The sequence below is a fragment of the Heterodontus francisci genome, chromosome 4 (genome assembly GCF_036365525.1).
Source record: "Heterodontus francisci isolate sHetFra1 chromosome 4, sHetFra1.hap1, whole genome shotgun sequence".
In the NCBI taxonomy this organism is placed as follows: domain Eukaryota; kingdom Metazoa; phylum Chordata; class Chondrichthyes; order Heterodontiformes; family Heterodontidae; genus Heterodontus; species Heterodontus francisci.
The window spans coordinates 27,950,891-27,971,352 of record NC_090374.1 but is presented as its reverse complement, the minus strand read 5'-3'; the positions used below and the strand labels follow the sequence as shown (position 1 = coordinate 27,971,352).

Here is a 20,462-nt window from a genome sequence, read left to right as displayed (position 1 = left end):
CCATTTTCTCCTTGACAGGTTTCAATTGGGCCATAGTGTCGCCCATATTCAGCATGCAAAAACTTGTAACTTGATTATTTTGAGCTGGTTTACATTTTAATTATTGGATTTGGTGGCAGATTATCTACTGGGGAGTAATGTTTAACTCACCTTGTTAAATGACACTAATGCTCCTTGTACTGAATGTCAAATATAGTCTGATACTGGTCAGAATTCTTTATTCAATAACTAAATTCATGGCTTGAAGCTGTATACCATGATATACCATTCTTCAGATATCCCATCCAGTGAATATGCTGCCCAGACTATGACATGCTTTGCAAACAAACACTGTCTTTATCACTATAGAAGGACGTGGAGGCTTTGGAGACGGTACAGAAGAGGTTTACCAGGATGTTGCCTGGTCTGGAGGGCATTAGGAGAGGTTGGATAAACTCGGATTGTTTTCACTGGAACAACGGAGGGGCGGCATGATAGAGGTTTACAAAGTTATGAGCGGCATGGACAGAGTGGATAGTCAGAAGCTTTTTCCCAGGGTGGAAGAGTCAGTTACTAGGGGACATAGGTTTAAGGTGAGAGGGGAAAAGTTTAGAGGAGATGTGCGAGGCAAGTTCTTTACACAGAGGGTGATGAGTGCCTGGAACTTACTGCCGGGGGAGGTGGTGGAAGCAGGTACGATAGAGACGTTTAAGAGGCATCTTGACAAATACATGAATAGGATGGGAATAGAGGGATACGGTCCCCAGAAGTGCAGAAGGTTTTAGTTTAGGCAGGCATCAAGATCGGCGCAGGCTTGGAGGGCCGAATGGCCTGTACCTGTGCTGTACTGTTCTTTGTTCTTTGAATGTCTTGACATGCTAAAAAGAGGTTAATAGAAACAGGCCTCATTTTTAAAAAGAATTCTGCATGTTTAATACTCAATACCGATCCATGATGGTTGACATCCTTTCTGTGCTGTAAGATTCTGTGCTGAGGATTGTAAATGAGCAAGGGAGTGGAGACTTGTGCCCTCAAGCTAGTAGAAGGGCAGAAAATGTCTCATAAATTTTTAAGTGCCTTGCTGTTTCAGTCTGGGGATGTGTAGGAAAAAACACTGCCAGCAGCTTATTCCAAATCAAAATGGATCTGTAGAGTAAGCCACCCACATTTCATTGTTATTTGCTGCTGTCTCAAAGGTGATCTTTACTCTCAGTTCTATTCTGATACTAATAAAAACAGATAATGCTGAAAACACTCAGCAGTTCAGGCATCCCCTGTGGAGAGAATTTTCCCAGGCAAGGGGAGGCGGGTTTGACTGCACACAGGGAGTTAAATCCCCGAAAAGTGACATCGGGGCTGGTTCCCGACCTTATCCTATTCACTTTTGGCTTTCATGCGGTCATGTCTGCAGACGAGCGGGGAACTCCCTTCGAGCTGTCAGGTAAATAATTAAAATATTTAAATTGGTCATTAACAGCTGTTTTAACCAACCATTCTGGCTTTAACAGTCAGCGCACCTATTTCCTGAGCTGTCAGCAACTTACTGGGGTCAACCAGGCGAGTGCACTGTGAGGAGTGCTTCTTCAGTGAAACTGATGGGCTGGAACAGTGAAACTGAAGAGCTGCAGCCCTGTCCAGGTGAGAAGCTGGTGCTCACAGCACTTCTGAGAGTGCTTTGACTGCTTGACAGGTGATTACCAACCTCTTGGAAGTACATCCACCTGTCTTGCATTTAAGTCACCCTGAGCTGCACTTCCCTGCTGTCAGTCTTCACCACGGCATATAGAGCTTATGCAGCTCTACCTTGTAGCTCTATCTTGCATCGCTGATGAAGAACAAGAGGAGCAGCAACACCAATAACACCAGCAGGAGCACCAGCTGCCCCCTCCTCAGCCACATGCCGCTCCACAGAGTACAGAGAATGGACATAGGATGCAGCTCCAAGGAAGCAAGACACCCAACAATGTTTACAGGCAGAGGATGAGCTGTCTCAACATGTCTGAGCACCAGTGCCTCAGAAGGCTCAGGTCTTGATAGGAATATAGGAGCAGGAGTAGACCAGTCAGCCCATCGAGCCTGCTCCGCCATTCAGTATGATGGCAGGTCATTGCTGACATCTGCAACCTCCTGAAACGTTCCCAGTGGGCCAGGGCATTCATTGCTAGTGGCTGCCAAGGTTGGTTGTCACTGGAGGACCACACCACCAACCCCCCCCCCCCCCCCCCACCCCCACCAAACACTGGTCTCTGCCTCTCCCTGAAGTTGTATGCTTCCTTTCTCTGCAAGGAGAGAAAGTAGAGAGTTGTGAGTATTTGCAATGGCTTGTATGGAGAGGAGGGAAGGACACCATTTGTGGAGGGTAACTGTGAGGCATGGATGTGAGATGACGGTAGGAAGAGGGTGAGGTTGATTCACCATGTCATCCCGCCCGCACTCTCAAGTCGGGAAAACAGAAGCGGGGTGCCTTTACCGAGGCTGAGGCAAAGAGCCACGGCAAAGCCCGCTGATAGAACAAGCGTGTTCCCGACCCGCTACGGGTCCCATTGTTCCGGCAGGGGCTATCGCTTGAAAATTTCACCTGACATCTCAGGCTAATGACCTTTCATCAGAACTGGGAGAAGTTAGAGATTAAACAGTTTTTTTCAAGTGGAGAGCCAGGGGTTGGAGTGGGCAGTAGGGGAGAGAACGAAGGGGAGGATGTGTGATAGAGTGGAGGGCAAAGTGATTAAATGATGCAAGGGATGACAGTGCAAGGCAAAGGAGGTGGTAATGGGACAAGTAAAGGAACAAAAGATGGGTCTAGAGGACCTGTAAATGACAACAGCATAGTTATCATCAGCACCTGAAGTCCGAGAAAATGAGAATAGTGGTTATGATAAGTTGTTAAACTCACTGTTCAGTCCGAAATATTGCAAAATGCCTACTTGAGAGATGAGGTGATGTTCTTCAAGCTTGCATTGAGCTTCATTGGAACAGTGTAGGAGGCCTTGGACAGCGAGGCCATCATGGCAGTGTGATGGAGTATTAAATTGGCCTCATACTTGCATGGTGGGACAGTTTTGCAAAATGTTTGTTACAATAGCTATTTGATCGTGGTGATCATCCTGAAAGATACCTTAGCTAGTCAGACTGACCCATATTAGTTCAGTATAAGATTTAAGGTTTAATTATCATTCTTCAGACTAATACTTCACTCTATGCACACATCACCTGTAAGAGTTGCAACCTCAGCTTTACTCCTGAACAGTTTGTAACGGAGACAGAGATAAAACACAACTCCGCAGTGTCATTTTAATGCCAGCAAAGAATGTATCCTCCCTGATAACCCATCAGCAAATAGTAACATTAGTACAGATATAAGGCTGACCATCGAATTAAATACACAGCAGATCTGTCAGTCTCGTAAAAGGTGAAAGACGTTATCAACTTTGGCTTCAGATTTTCAGCATTTTCAGGTTTTGTTCTTGTTATCCAGAAAGGGACACTGAAGCTGAACCATTCACCTGCATTAATCCTTTCTCTCCCTTCTTGCCTCTTCCTTGTCCTTCAGCAGTATTTTCCTCCCATTGGGCCTCCTAATCTTAATTTTAGCCACACTTGACCCCAAATCCTCCAAGGCAGTAAGGTTGGTGTGTTGAAAGACAGTAATTCATTCCAATTCCAACAAAAAGCAAATGCCCTGTCTGGAACAAGGCTGTCTCTTTCTTCACAAATTTTGGCTTCCAAAATGTTTTCCTTCCTGATGTGAACTGCACTATTTTGCCAGTAGTTTTACTAGATAGAAGCAGATAGGGGGTTCTAGGCTTCACTTACAACAACCTGCACTTACCTAACACTCTTTGCAGCGTAAAATGTCCCACAGTGCTTAACAGGAGAATAATCAGATAAAAATTGGCACCGAGACAAGGAACATGAAAACAGTTGACCAACAGCTTCTTCAAAGAAATAGGTTCTAAGGAGCAGAGAGAGACGGCGAGGTGGAAAGGTTTAGTAAGTGAACTCCTTCAGATATTAAACTTTAATTATTTGCTCCTTTCCTCTTTTTAGATTCTTGTCTGACTTGACAGTAAGCATATGTATTTGCCAGAGGAAAACTGTCTAAAATGCCTTGACTTAATTCTCTAATATTTTACAGGTTTCATGAAATAAAATATGTTGTCAAATAATTAGTCATTTTAATTATAAAGATTAATTAAAATTAATGGTATTAACACAATCTGTGGGGAATAATTATATACTCCTTCAACATGAAGAGTCCATTTTCCTTGACGAATGACTTGGTTGTTTCCTTAGGCTATATTTTTAGAAACATAAATCAGTTATCAGACTCCCTGGGAGCTAATTTACAGCTAACTTCAAGTTCCTGCTCCTTGCTGATTTGTAGGATTAGTGTCAGGTTATGGTAAATTCAAACATACTGTCAATTTGTATCCTGAGCAATGGGTGTCACTTTACCTACTCAAGTGCCTTTAATCTTATTCATTTTACTTTAGGTGCGGCACATGGAATTGTAACCCTAACTCACCAACTGCAATTAGCTCAAGTGTTGCTGTACAAATTACCTACTAACTGGAGCCAGAAGAGACAAAAGCTTCAATGATTGTTCCAAAAATAACATTAGAGCAAAAAAAAATGATAAAGGGTTTTGAAATTGTGCTATATATTCGTAACATTAGTACAGAATACTTCGCTCACTATTTCAGTGCAGACAGTCACCTGTTTAGTGTAAACTATCAAAAGATTCATTGCTATTTGCTACAGACTGTGAATTCAACCTCGAGATGAGTATTAACTGTGCAAAAAGTAATTAGAAGCCAAGTCTGAGTACACAAGTAAAACTGACCTTTTTTAAGGATCTGCTTGACATACTATATACTGTCATTCTTCTATTGATAACTCAAAGAACATTAGCAATAACCTCTGCATCCCTTTGACCAGGCTTTTGCTCTCCCCTCCTAATTTCTGGTTCTGCATCCGAATTCCAAGTGCTTACCTTGTGAAGCACATTGAAAGTCGTTTTTGCTTTGGTAAAGGTGCTATAATATATAACTATAAGTTGTTATTGTTAAGCTAATTGGAATGCTCTTTCCCTCTAAATATAATGGGTAGCACAATGATGCCATATTGCAAATATATAATTTTCTTGAAAAAAAATACAGCGTCACAGAAAAATATAGCAATTTTTGAAAACTTACAACAATACAAACACAGCAGTGTCATAAAACATCACAATGAATATTGTTGTGTCACTTGCACATAATCTAATGAGGAAAGTGAACCTCTGATTGTCCAGTCTGCGAATGGCACCCAAAGGCACTGATCCAAACAGCTCACCTGAAATGGTAGGCAATGGTTATATAAAAAAAAAAGGATAAAAGGATAAAAAAGAGCTCCAGAAACTTCAGAAATACAGTACTGAATGTAATGGAAATAATACCAATTATGGATCATTACTGAAATCCTTTCTCATCTCAACAAAACCTTTTTTGATTGCCTCAAAACATTGCAAGGGCTTCTATTTTATTTTCCTCATGATTTGGGAAATGCTATTGTTAATGTCCACCCTTAGTTGCCCTGAGAAGGTGGCGGGGGGTTTCTGTCCTTGAGCCACTGCAATCCTTGTGCTACTGTTGCTGCAATAACATGATTAGGTAGGAATTCCAAAATTTTAACACACCATGAAAGGAACCCGGAGGTAATGGTGTTACCAGAATATTGCTGCTTTTGTAGCAGTCGTAGGGCTGGGAGGCACTGGAGAAATTAGCTCAGTGAGTTGCTGCAGGGCATCCTATAGACAGTGCATATTGCAGCCATCGTACAACCCTGGAAGGGGGGGGGGGGGGCGGTGGGGGTGGATATTGAATCCAAGAGAAGGAGTTCCAGAATGCTCTGTTCTACATGGTGTCAAACTTCTTGAGTGTTGCAGCTACACCCAGCCAGACAAGTGCTGAATATTCCATCACGGTCCTGATGTGTGCCTTGTAGGTAGTGAAGATTTTGGTTCTGACAATTGAACACCAGAAGTGGGGCCAATTGCTCTTGTTCTATAATTTAAATAGGTTCACTGAGCCTTTCATCCTTCAAAGGTGGATGAATCATCTTCGACTACGGTCAGACTGCAGGAACTGAATGCTGTTTGCCTGCTAGTGCAGTAACATTTGACTGATTGAGATTGAAGATAAGGATCAGCACCATCCTCAAAAGACTTTTGATACCTAATGGAAAGAAACCTTCTTGAGTAATGCCTCTGTCTCGTGTGCTGCAATTTCTACTGCCTAGAAGGTCAAGGGCAGCGGATGCATAGGAACACCAGCACCTGCAAGTTCCCCTTCAAGCCACACACCCTCCTGATTTGGAACAATAATCCCGTTCCTTCACTGTCGCTGGGTCAAAATTCTGGAACTCCCTTCCTAACCGCATTGTGGATGTAGCTACACCACATGGACTGCAACGGTTCAAGAGGCATCTCACCACCACCTTCTCAAAGACAATTAGAAATGGGCAACAAATGCTGGCCCCGCCAGTGATGCTCACATCCCATGAATGACTTAAAAAAATTGCATGTATTTACAATTCTTTCATGGACTAGTAAGAGTGCAATTTTTCTCTTCAAATAGCAGTTTAGAAAATTGCATCTTTGTAGATTCAGTAAAGCTTTGTGCAAACAAGGCACAGCTGATTACAAATACACCTGTTTTTAACCAGCAACTCAACAGTAATGTTTATCAGTGGTTTTGCATTAGAAAGCAGGCAGCATATATGAAATGTTTGTCAGTGAAGTGGATAAATATCCGTTCAACAAATGAATTTCAAACATAACTATGTCAACAGGCAGGTCATGAAATCACAGTTTAATCATGTACAGAATGTCCTTGATGTGGCACTTTCTACATATGTATTTCAGTGTAAAAGATGCTGTTAAGTGCAATCCCTACTATTTGTAAAGGATGTTTGATGATTTCCACTCCTGCAGTCTGTTGAATGAAAAGGAGTGCATAGCTCACATAAAAGCCAATCTACCACATTTTAAATGCAGGTCATTTACGTGAATTGTATGCCAGCTTGAATGGTGCCCCAATAGTCTGTGCAGGGCTGGTGGTAGTGGGAGTACAATAACATGCATTTATTCCTAAGATTTCCATTTGATTCCTCGCAACTGTCTCCTTGCTCCTGTGTCAGTTCTATTATTAAATATTTTGTCTTTCAAATCTCCTCTTCTAATCATAAGCAACTTCATTTCCGAGTGCATTTCCACAGGTATTCCACTCAAATGGCCATTATTAAGGTGTGAGGCTGACGGCGAGTGCTGGCAGATTATTTGCTGGGGAGAGGGAATCGCAGCCGAGTCCAAACTGTTCTCATCTGAAATCTACTCGGGATGTCAGTAACTAAACCACAACCCTGGACTGTCAGTTGTTGCTGTGAATGCTTAATGCTCTTGTATAATGTTACTTTGTGTGGTATCTTTCAGCAGGCATGAGTCTGTTTTATTTTAAATGGGGTTAAAAGGAGCACACTAACACCACTCAAACGTGCTATGCTCTCATGCGTTAATACTACACATAGCCTCACAAAGTCATTGCAGCACTGTAGTAGTTACTGGGTGCTTTGTTTTTCATTATCTCTTGCTCCCGGTATCCATCTGACTCATATGGCGACTCTCTTGAAATTTGCCATTTCTCATCTGATTGCTATTCCGTGAGTTACTTCATCTCTTTTACTCTTTTGAGCCTTGCTGGTGTCCTATACTTTGGTACTTGGCTCCTTCACCTTGGTTTCTCAATAGCAAACAAGCATTGAGATAACATTACTTACCTCCTGTTGCTCAAGTATGTAACTTTTGCAAGGATGTTAATAGTGTCTTCTCTCCTGGTGGTGCCAGTTTCTTCCTTTTACAGCCTCAAACATAGCTGTGTTCAGACCTACTACAACTGACCTTCACATTGCACTTTTTCCTTTATGACTTCTTTCACTGATATCTACAGTCATTAAAGCTCATTTTATGGCTCAGACGCCTTGTTCATAGAGTGAAGAAAACTCCCAAGCTCCCCTCATTAGAATTGTTGTGAAGAATTTATGTGACGGCCCAACTACCTCTTAGAACTGAATGATTGGTTAGCCTTTTTTCATTCTTCAAACAATTGGTTTCCTCTTTATTTTTACTCTATGAATATAACAAGGATCTGACTTCTCAATTTCTTTACATTTCTGTCATTCCCTTGAGTTTATTTCCATGATCCTCCATAGCCTTTTCCTATATTGGCTTTGATGCTTGCTGATTCCTGGTATTGTTCAATGCTCCTTTATTTTTTTACCTTAATGCTTCTATTGACTTCACCAGTCAATCATTTGAGTATCAGTCGATTTATCGGAAGTTGTTTAAAGCTCAAATTTTAGATCTTCATTTTAAAAATAAAATGTATTTCTCATCAATTGTTTTTTTTCTATTTGGAAAAGATTTTTTAGTGACTATGCTCTTCTAATGCTTAGTTTTCATTCAATTTGAACATTCAAAAAGTTTGGAGATATTTCTGTCACTTCTGGTGTCACACTTTGTTATACAAGCAGATTTCTGTGTTGGGTGTAAAGATGTACATGACTTTGATCGAATGTGGACAGGTTAAAAGATTGGACAAACAGAAGGCCTCTGAAATTTAATGAGGAGAAATGTGACATTAGACATTTAGGTGAAAGAAGGAAGGGAAAATGTATACAAAATGATAACACTTTAAAAGGAATAAAAGAGCTCGGACACATAGGGGTTCAGATGCACAATTCTTTTATACAGGTACAGGTCCACAATTCACTGAAATTGGCAACGCAGGTGGATAAGGTAGTCAAGAAGGCATACGGCATGCTTGCCTTCATCGGTCGGGGCATAGAGTATAAAAATCGGCAAGTCATATTGCAGCTGTACAGAACCTTAGTTAGGCCACACTTAGAATATTGCGTGCAATTCTGGTCGCCACACTACCAGAAGGACGTGGGGGCTTTGGAGAGGGTACAGAGGAGGTTTACCAGGATGTTACCTGGTCTGGAGGGCATTAGCTATGGGGAGAGGTTGGAAAAACTCAGATTGTTTTCACTGGAACGACGGAGGTGGAGGGGCGACATGATAGAGGTTTACAAAGTTATGAGCGGCATGGACAGAGTGGATAGTCAGAAGCTTTTTCTCAGGGTGGAAGAGTCAGTTACTAGGGGACATAGGTTTAAGGTGCGAGGGGCAAAGTTTAGAGGGGATGTGCGAGGCAAATTTTTTATACAGAGGGTGGTGAGTGCCTGGAGCTTGCTGCCAGGGGAGGTGGTGGAAGCAGATACGATAGCGACGTTTAAGAGACATCTTGACAAGTACATGAATAGGAAGGGAATAGAGGGATATGGGCCCCGGAAGTGCAGAAGGTGTTAGTTTAGGCAGGCATCAAGATTGGCGCAGGCTTGGAGGGCCGAATGGCCTGTTCCTGTGCTGTACTGTTCTTTGTTCTTTGTTTCTTTGTTATATGCGAAAACACGTTGATGAAGCACTTTTTTTTTAAGAGAAAGCTTGTAACATTCTTGGTTTTATAAATAGGAGCGTTGAGTACAAAAGGAAAGAGGTAATTGCAGATCTATAGGAATCATTTTGGGTCCCCTACATTAGGAAGGTCAAGGAAAGGGTGCAGCAGAGAAGATGATACCAGGAATGAGAGGCTTTAGTTGTGAAGATTCAAGATACTGAGGCAGTTTTCATTAGAGAGTTGAGAGGTGATCTTCTAGATGTGCAAATTATGAAGCATTTTTTGATAAAAATTTGTGAAGAATTTTGAGGCTAGGTCAACTGAAAATTTCAAAACTGAAATTGATAGATTTTTGATTAATAATGGGATTAAGAATTACAAAACCAAGGTGAGTAAATAAAGTTAAGAAACAGATCAGCTGTGATCTAATTGAATAGCAGAATACGTTGGAGGGACTGAATGGCCTACTCCTGTTTCTTATAAAATAAATGGGGAACTATGCCAACCAGAAACAATGTTGGGAGCAAAGTCCATAGTAACTTGTAAGAGGAAAATGGATTAATATTTGAAATACAAAAAATTTAAAAGGGAATGCAGCAAGGGTAGGGGAATAGAACTAAAAGGCTATTGTGTCCGTGCCATTGTTCACATTCCTGTTCAGGTGGGAAAGGGAGAATATTGAAAACAAGGGCTGCATTTTACCAGCCCTCATGAGAAAGGCTGGGAGGCAGGGGAGGAGCTTAAAACAGCAAGGGATGGTGGGGTCACTTGCCCGTCACTTTCCTGATGCCATGGAATGTTCCCAGGGATGGGGATGGTCAAGGACCAATTTGAGGTGCTTAAGTGACCAATTAAGGGCCACTCAAGATCTCTTCCAGCCACCACTGGTACTTTACTAGGGGTGGTGGGCCCTTACACCATGTGGGGAGGCTGCCCAATAAAAGTTGGTGGCCTCCCTGTGGGCTTGGGTGTGGGGGCGTGGATCCTCCTGATCCAGCATCTTGTGGCCCATGGAGGGCACCCCAGTGGCAAGGGCTGTCTCCTGAAAGCACAACCCTGTCACACCCACTCTCACTAAAGACCATGCTCCCCCCCACCCCACCTTGCCAGTGACTCCCCCAAGCCTCACCCCACTTAGTTCCAGGCCTCCTCCATGACTGCTGCTCCAGGCCTCATGCAATAGCAGTAGAGGCCCCTGCTCCTGGTGGCGCTGCTGGGACTGCTGAGCTGTCAACTCCCTGATTTGGCTGGCAGCTCTTGGAGTGGGATCATGTCCCTTAAAGGGGGTGGAATCCAAGACAGCAGGCAGTTGATTGCCTGCCCTCAGATGAATTCAGCCAAGGGTCCGACAAATGGCTGAGGCACGTTTATCCCCTGCTTTCTGGCCTGTTACTGGGGCATCAGTCCCGTCAGTGGCTGCACAAACTCTGAGTGTAAAATGTCTTTGGCTTCTTTTAAGTTTTCCTTCACTCTTTTTGCTTGTTTTCCACAGATTCTCATATCTTTCCATTTTTTCAGACATTTTCCTTCACTTCCTAACTATGTCCTGTGTTCTTTCCAGTTTCTGGTTCAGTTGTCCTTTTTCAGTATCTGCTACCAGTGTCTATCTCCCATTTACCAGCGAGGTAGAGGCCAGATTTTCCAGCTAAAATATGTTTGAACATTAGAACATTAGAACATTACAGCACAGTACAGGCCCTTCGGCCCTCGATGTTGCGCCGACCTGTGAAACCATCTGACCTACACTATTCCATTTTCATCCATATGTCTAGCCAATGACCACTTAAATGCCCTTAAAGTTGGCGAGTCTACTACTGTTGCAGGCAGGGCGTTCCACGCCCTTACTACTCTCTGCGTAAAGAAACTACCTCTGACATCTGTCCTATATCTTTCACCCCTCAACTTAAAGCTATGTCCCCTCGTGTTTGCCATCCTCATCCGAGGAAAAAGACTCTCACTATCCACCCTATCTAACCCTCTGATTACCTTGTATGTCTCTATTAAGTCACCTCTCCTCCTCCTTCTCTCCAACGAAAACAACCCCAAGTCCCTCAGCCTTTCCTCGGAAGACCTTCCTTCCATACCAGGCAACATCCTAGTAAATCTCCTCTGCACCCTTTCCAAAGCTTCCACATCCTTCCTATAATGCGGTGACCAGAACTGCACGCAATACTCAAGGTGCGGCCTCACCAGAGTTTTGTACAGCTGCATCATGACCTCGTTGCTCCGAAACTCGATCCCCCTACTAATAAAAGCTAACACACCATATGCCTTCTTAACAGCCCTATTAACCTGGGTAGCAACTTTCAGGGATTTATGTACCTGGATACCAAGATCTCTCTGCTCATCTACACTACCAAGAATCTTCCCATTAGCCCAGTACTCTGCATTGCTGTTACTCCTTCCAAAGTGAATCACCTCACACTTCTCCGCATTAAACTCCATTTGCCATCTCTCAGCCCAGCTCTGCAGCCTATCTATGTCCCTCTGTACCCTACAACACCCTTCAACACTATCCACAACTCCACCGACCTTCGTGTCATCCGCAAATTTACTAACCCACCCTTCTACACCCTCATCCAGGTCATTTATAAAAATGACAAACAGCAGTGGCCCCAAAACAGAACCTTGCGGTACACCACTAGTAACTAAACTCCAGGATGAACATTTTCCATCAACCACCACCCTCTGTCTTCTTTCAGCTAGCCAATTTCTGATCCAAAGCTCTAAATCACCTTCAACCCCATACTTCCGTATTTTCTGCAATAGCCTACCGTGGGGAACCTTATCAAACGCCTTACTGAAATCCATATACACCACATCCGCTGCTTTACCCTCATCCACCTGTTTGGTCACCTTCTCGAAAAACTCAATAAGGTTTGTGAGGCACAACCTACCCTTCACAAAACTGTGCTGACTATCGCTAATGAACTTATTCTTTTCAAGATGATTATAAATCCTGTCTCTTATAACCTTTTCCAACATTTTACCCACAACCGAAGTAAGGCTCACAGGTCTATAATTACCAGGGCTGTCTCTACTCCCCTTCTTGAACAAGGGGACAACATTTGCTATCCTCCAGTCTTCCGGCATTATTCCTGTCGACAATGACGACATAAAGATCAAGGACAAAGGCTCTGTAATCTCCTTCCGAGCTTCCCAGAGAATCCTAGGATAAATCCCATCTGGCCCAGGGGACTTATCTATTTTCACACTTTCCAAAATTGCTAACACCTCCTCCTTGTGAACCTCAATCCCATCTAGCCTAGTAGTCTGAATCTCAGTATTCTCCTCGACAACATTTTCTTTCTCTACTGTAAATACTGACGAAAAATATTCATTTAACGCTTCCCCTATCTCCTCTGATTCCACACACAACTTCCCACTCCTATCCTTGATTGGCCCTAATCTAACTCTAGTCATTCTTTTATTCCTGATATACCTATAGAAAGCCTTAGGGTTTTCCCTGATCCTATCCGCCAATGACTTCTCGTGTCCTCTCCTTGCTCTTCTTAGCTCTCCCTTTAGATCCTTCCTGGCTAGCTTGTAACTCTCAAGCGCCCTAACTGAGCCTTCACGTCTCATCCTAACATAAGCCTTCTTCTTCCTCCTGACAAGCGCTTCAACTTCTTTAGTAAACCACGGCTCCCTCACTCGACAACTTCCTCCCTGCCTGACAGGTACATACTTATCAAGGACATGCAGTAGCTGCTTCTTGAATAAGCTCCACATTTTGATTGTTCCCATCCCCTGCAGTTTCCTTCCCCATCTTGCCTAATCGCATCATAATTTCCTTTCCCCCAGCTATAATTCTTGCCCTGCGGTATATACCTGTCCCTGCCCATCGCTAAGGTAAACCTAACCGAATTGTGATCGCTATCACCAAAGTGCTCACCGACATCTAAATCTGACACCTGGCCGGGTTCATTACCCAGTACCAAATCCAATGTGGCATCGCCCCTGGTTGGCCTGTCTACATACTGTATCAGAAAACCCTCCTGCACACACTGGACAAAAACTGACCCATCTAAAGTACTCGAACTATAGTATTTCCAGTCAATATTTGGAAAGTTAAAGTCCCCCATAACAACTACCCTGTTACTCTCGCCCCTGTCGAGAATCATCTTCGTTATCCTTTCCTCTACATCTCTGGAACTATTCGGAGGTCTATAGAAGACTCCCAACAGGGTGACCTCACCTCTCCTGTTTCTAACCTCTGCCCATACTACCTCAGTAGTCGAGTCCTCAAACGTCCTTTCTGTCGCTGTAATACTCTCCTTGATTAACAATGCCACACCCCCCCCTCTTGTACCATCTTCTCTGTTCTTACTGAAACATCTAAATCCCGGAACCTGCAACATCCATTCCTGCCCCTGCTCTACCCATGTCTCCGAAATGGCCACTACATCGAGATCCCAGGTACCAACCCATGCTGCAAGCTCACCCACCTTATTCCGGATGCTCCTGGCATTGAAGTAGACACACTTTAAACCAGGTTCTTGCTTGCCAGTGCCCTCTTGCGTCCTTGTAACCTTATCCCTGACCTCACTACTCTCAACATCCTGTACACTGGAACTACAATTTAGGTTCCCATTCCCCTGCTGAATTAGTTTAAACCCCCCCGAAGAGCACTAGCAAATCTCCCCCCCAGGATATTGGTACCCCTCTTGTTCAGGTGAAGACCATCCTGTTTGTAGAGGTCCCACCTACCCCAGAAAGAGCCCCAATTATCCAGGAAACCAAAACCCTCCCTCCTGCACCATCCCTGCAGCCACGTGTTCAACTCCTCTCTCTCCCTATTCCTCGCTTCGCTATCACGTGGCACGGGCAACAACCCAGAGATAACAACTCTGTTTGTTCTCGCTCTAAGCTTCCACCCTAGCTCCCTGAATTGCAGTTTGTAATTGTGTTATTTTTTAGAGATGGTGGATCTTCATATAAACACAGGTAAGGGATAAACTTATTGTCTGTCTATGTTTAATATACACTCACGACAAAGTAAGTTAAGACTGAAGCTCGGGATTGCTATCACTGAAATTTCACTCTTTCTTCAGTTGGCTACACAATGAATGATCTCATCTTTGAATGGGAAGAAAAGAAACCAGTGCAAACTGCAGAAGGGCTAACCTTACCGCAATTCCTTCTTAAAGAAGAGAAAGATTTACGATACTGTACTAAACATTACAATACAGGTATGGCTTTATCCTCACTAAACCCCCCAAAAAATGCAAGCATGTGGTGTTGAAATAAGATGTGTGCTGTAAGTCAACAGCTTGCATGAGAAATGTGCAAAGCTTTAAGATTCACCCTGCAGGAAATGGTCTTTTTTTAAAATCCAGATTCTAGTTGAGATGGATCATTAGCAACAACTATAAAACCTGCCCCTAATTCAGCACTGTTTGGAACTAAAGTGGTAGTTTGGCTCAACTGGTTACACTCTTGCCTCCAAGTCACAAGGTTGTTGAGCAGAGACTCCATCCCAGGCCTTGAGCAAATAAATAGGCCTTATTTGCTTGTTCAAATGGATGTCAAAAGTACCATGGCAAAGCAAAACAGCAAGGAGTCCTCCTAGTCTCCTGGCCAACATTTCTCCCTCAACTCGTCATTAATGTCCACACAGGAGATTATTGGAAAGGATTAAGGCATATGGAATTAGTGAGAGGGTAACAAGTTAGAATAAAAACCAATTACAATGAAGTCAAACTGGTTAAATTATGAAGCTAAGTGGCATCGACGAGGATTGTATTCCCTTAAGTATAGAAGTATATATGGGGAGATCTAACTGAGGTGTTTCAGATGACTGAAGGAGATTTGATGAGGCAGGTAGATAGAGGGAAACTATCGCCTGTAGTAGGCGCGTCCAGAACAAAAGGCCATCAACTTTCAAACTACAGCTAGGTCATTCAGGGCTGATGTCAGGTAGCACTTCTTTATGTAAAGGTTTGTGGAAATCTGCTACTCTTTCTCACCCCTTCATCACCACCTCCCTAAAAATAGCTGTTGAGACTAGGGATCAATTAAATATTTCAAAACTGTGATTGATGGGTTTTTGTTAAGCAAGGGTTTTAAGAGATAGGGAACTAAGGCAGGTCAGTGGAATTAAGATATGGATCAGCCATGATCTAACAGAATGGCTCAAGGAGTGAATGGCCTACTCCTGTTTGTATGTTCCTAACCACAGGGACGGAGTTCAGGGCAGTTTCTCAGAATGTTTACAAGTGGTAGTGATGTTCTACAGGGTTGAGTTTTGCGGCCACTTTGTTCACTTTGCGTATCACAGGCCTAGAGGAACTTGGTGTTCGCAGACAGAAAGAAAGCTTGTTCTGCGTGCTAAAATATCAAGAGAACCTTGAGTCTTTTTCTGCAGCCACATGTGGTTTAAATCAAGTTTTTTTACACCCAATATACCAGTTTTAAATGTGCAGTCCTCAAAATCCTCGGTGAGTATAACTTTCCTCACAAGAATATCTAGTGTGTATCATTATAGGTGGCAGGGACGTCAATAACCTTGCACACTGGGACCTTTTCGATAATGTATGAGCCTCTTACTTAATAAATCTGGCATTTCACACCTCATTCTAACCACCAATATAGTAAACCTCAGTCGTATTCCCCTATCCTTTGTGGATTGTTTTAACAGCAAGTTAAAATATACACTGTCTCCATCTGCAGCACTGGCATCATTCATTCTGAGATATACATTTCTCAGTTGCCCTGTGTGCTAATTTTATGGCTTACTTTGGATAATGAAAGTCACTATCCATAGATGCATTTTCTCCCCTTTCAGTTTTCTCATCTTCCCCTCCCATTGTGACACTGACTTGTGCTACATTATGAGTTCATCAGCGTTGCTTTGCAATACCAGGGAGCAGTAGTGTAGTGCTTATGTGACTGGACTAATAATCCAGAAGCCTAGACTAATAATCCTGATGAATTTGAGTTCAATTCCAACCATGGCAACTTGAATTCAATTCAGTAAAATGATTGTCATTAAAAGTGACCCCATTTGAATGGAACAGTTGAGCGTATCTGGCTAAAAGCTTTGTGTTGCTGAGAATGAAATTGAATATTATTTTATGGTTGAGTATTAAATATCATGGGTGAGATTTTGTCAAAATGGCGGAGATCCTGTCATCGGGGTGGCTGGCACACTCGGGCAGGAGGTGAGATGTGCCCCACCATATTGCCAGGCAATTAAGAACTGGGAGGCAGCCAATTAAGGACAGCAGGCTGGCCTTCCAGGCTGCCGGCCCAATCAGAGGGCTGGTAGCTCTTGCGCCTCAGCAGCGCCACTGAGAGAGGTGGCCACTGCTGAGGCAGCAAGGAGAACCTGAGGATGCGTCCATTTTGAGGAACTCTCGGAATGGTAAGCATTAAATAAATTTTCGGCTGTGCTTGCTGACAATCTCAACCACTGGGTGGCGCAGTACTGGCACAGGCACAAATGCAGCCTCATCAACTGAAATGTCACTGTCTGCGATGCCTCAGGCAACTGCCAGTAATAAAGATGGCGCTGCTCAATTTGACATGAAAGAACAAATTGAACCCAAACCCCTTCACCCCTCAAAGGCTACGATCATTGTCTCCACACACCCCCCCCCCCCCCATCCCCGCCCCTCGCAACGGTACCCAGCTCCATCTCGCAATTGCGGCCTCAATCGTCACATTTAGTTTCCTGCTCACTCCCCGCCCCCCCCCACCGCCCCCCGCTGCATTAGCTGCTTTCCTTCACAGCTCCCTCCCATGCCTGACTGCTCGCCAGTCCCAACTGCTTGCTACTCCATCCCGCCATTCTCTCCCATGCTCGTCTGCTCACTGTTCCCTCCTGGGGAAGCGGCAGTGGGGAGAGGGGGTAGCGAGTGTGGTGCAAGTGGCAAGGGGAGAAAAGTAGTGAGACGGGATGGAATGGCGAGCTGGCGGGTTCTGGAGGGAGCGGCGAGCAGTCGGGAGCGGGAGAGAGCGCACTGGAGGGAGAGGCAAGCACTCGAGAGCAGGAGAGAATGCATGGGAGGGAGCACTGAGCAGTCAAGAGCGGAAGAGAAAGCACGGGAGGGAGCGGTGAGCAGTCGGGAGTGGGAGAGAATGCACAGGAGGGAGCGGGAGAGAATGTACGGGAGGGAGCAGTGAGCAGTCGGGAGTGGGAGAGAATGCACGGGAGGGAGCGGTAAGCAGACGGGAGCGGGAGAGAATGTACGGGAGGGAGCAGTGAGCAGTCGGGAGTGGGAGAGAATGCACGGGAGGGAGCAGTGAGCTGACGGGAGCGGGAGAGAATGCACGGGAGGGAGCAGTAAGCAGTAGTGAGTGGGAGAGAATGCACGGGAGGGAGCAGTAAGCAGTAGTGAGTGGGAGACAATGCACGGGAGGGAACAGGGAGCAGGAGGGAATGCACGGGAGGGAGCGGTGAGCAGTCGAGACTGGGAGAGAATGCACGGGAGGGAGCAGTGAGCAGTCGGGAGCAGGAGAGAATGCACGGGAGGGAGCGGTGAGCAGTCGGGAGCAGGAGAGAATGGTGAGCAGTCGGGAGCGGGAGAGAATGCATGGAAGGGAGCAGCGAGCAGATGCGAGGGAGGCGGTAATCATGGCCATTGAGGGGTGAGGCAAAACTCGGACATCATTATGAGGTGATGTTGCCACGCACATGCACGGATTCATACTGCAAGCTGGCAAATGTTCAGGTGCACCGATGACATCCGCAATCGCTCTGCACGTGCTCTGCATTATTAGGCAACACTCAGTAAATTTTTAAGTGGACCAAGCAAGCAGGGCCTGGAGTATGAAAGGGAAAACCCTCCAACGTAAGCATTGGGACTACTGGGGGGTTGGGGAGAGGTCATTTGCTGACGGTGTCCCCTCCCTGCGGCCTGGAGCCTTTGGCTCCAATGGCTCCCCGCGTGAGGCCATCTCTACGGAGTTGGCCGCCTCCGCTTGCAGCCGGGGTACGCTCTGACTGGCAAAATGTCAATAACCCAGGAAAATCACCTTTAATTGGGCCATTAATCATTCAAATTGGATATCCGCCTCCGTTCGGGCAGCTGTGCCACTATCGTTCCCGGTACTGGGCAACTTCCCCAGTGGCAGGAAAGCATTAGAGCGCCAACCCAATGTAACTCTCCGGCATTTTGCTGGCACCATGCCCCACCCCCCACCTTGCCCACCAGCCAGGCACTGGTAAAATTCCACCTCCTTTCTAATCAATATGAATAAGTGTGTTTCTTGCATCCATCCCAATGTTGTGCCAGTAGAGGATGAGGCTCACTGCCACATCATAATTGCATAAAACTTGTTAGACTGATTGAAGTATAGGCTTCAGCTGGGCAGGAAACAATAACCTGGAGTTATCTTTCCTATTAAATCTTAAACCTGGGAGAGACTTTACATATGCTGCTTAATGAAAAAAAAAGTACGGGGTCAGTGTTGACATGCATTACACTTGTTTATTTTTGGCCAATTTTGGAAAGGTAAGAAAAATCCTGGAACTCCCGTCCATTAATACTAATGCACAAAGTTACACTGGTACCAGTTCAAAGGAAATTAGCCCCTATAGAATAGCATGCACTATAAACTGTTGAAATGTTAAAAATAATGTCTGAAACACCACACAGACTAGATCTAACATGTTTGCCCCTCTTTCCTTGTGTCACTTTTATATCTTTTGCAGGAAAATTCACATGTATCGAAGTAAGATTCCATCTTGAGAGGCAAATGGGCTACTATTTAATTCAGATGTACATTCCAAGTCTTCTTATTGTGATTCTATCCTGGGTGTCATTTTGGATAAATATGGACGCAGCTCCTGCTAGAGTAGCGTTGGGTATTACAACAGTGCTGACCATGACTACGCAAAGCTCTGGATCTCGAGCTTCACTGCCTAAGGTAGGAGGTCAAATCATTTGCTTGGAATTAACTAAACAGCCTGCTTGATCGGCACCCCATCTATCACCTTAAACATTTGCTCCCTCCACCACCGACGCACAGTGGCAGCAGTGTGTACCATCTACAAGATGCACTGCAGCAATGCACCAAGGCTCCTCAGACAGCACCTTCCAAACCCGCAACCTCTTCCACCTAGAAGGACAAGGGCAGCAGATGTATGGGAACACCATCACCTGCAAGTTCCCCTGCAAGTCACACACCATCCTGACTTGGAACTATATCGCCGTTCCTTCACTGTTGCTGGGTCAAAATCCTGGAACTCCCTTCCTAACACCATTATTGGTGTGCATACAGCACATGGACTGCAGCACTTCAAGAAGGCAGCTCACCACCACCTTCTCAGGCAAGTAGGGATGGGCAACAATTGCTGGCCGAGCCAGCGATGCTCATGTCGCATCAAAAGAAAAAAAACTAATCACTGTGATATAATGAATATATATTCAGTGACCTGCAGCAGATCTGTCCATTACCTATGATTGTCCCTTTGTCAAGTTCTTGACTGCCCACTGAGTGGGAGATGAAACAAAGGCGTGACATCCTTTTAGTGAGGTGTACAAGATTGTGACAGGCTTAGACAAGTTAGACAAGGAAAAACTGTTCCCATTAGATGATGGTACAAAGACTAGGGGACACAGATTTAAGCTGTTAGGCAAGAGATCAGGATTAAGGTCATCATAGAACATCTCCTAGTTACTAGATGCACATTATCGTCAGTGGACTCATCTGAGTTATGATGATGAGGCTGCTGGACCAATTTAGGATGATCCTTGGGCATATCCACTCTGGCCAACATGGCTGTATGCTGCCCAAATCGCGCCTTGTTTTTGATCGCTAATAGAGCCATAGAGTCATAGAGCATTGAAGGAGGCCATTTAGCCTCTCGAGTCATGTCAGCTCTCCACAGAGCAATCCAGTCAGTCCCACTTCCCTGCTCAATCCCCGTCACCCTGCAACTTTATTTCCTTCAAGTGGCCATCCAATTTCCTTTTGAAATCATTGCTTCCACCACCCTCGTGGGCAGCGAGTTCCAGGTCATTACCACTTGGTGTGTAAAAA

At 44.6% G+C, this 20,462-nt stretch overlaps 1 protein-coding gene across 1 annotated transcript in view; it reads left to right on the top strand.

Moving 5' to 3' along the window:
- Positions 1-20,462, top strand: part of glra3 (glycine receptor, alpha 3) — a 257,751-nt gene that overhangs the window by 183,175 nt on the left and 54,114 nt on the right. The window contains exons 6-7 of the mRNA XM_068028776.1: positions 14,528-14,665; positions 19,132-19,346. Of these exons, the coding sequence (XP_067884877.1) occupies positions 14,528-14,665; positions 19,132-19,346 (353 nt within the window). The remainder of the gene's footprint in view (positions 1-14,527; positions 14,666-19,131; positions 19,347-20,462) is intronic.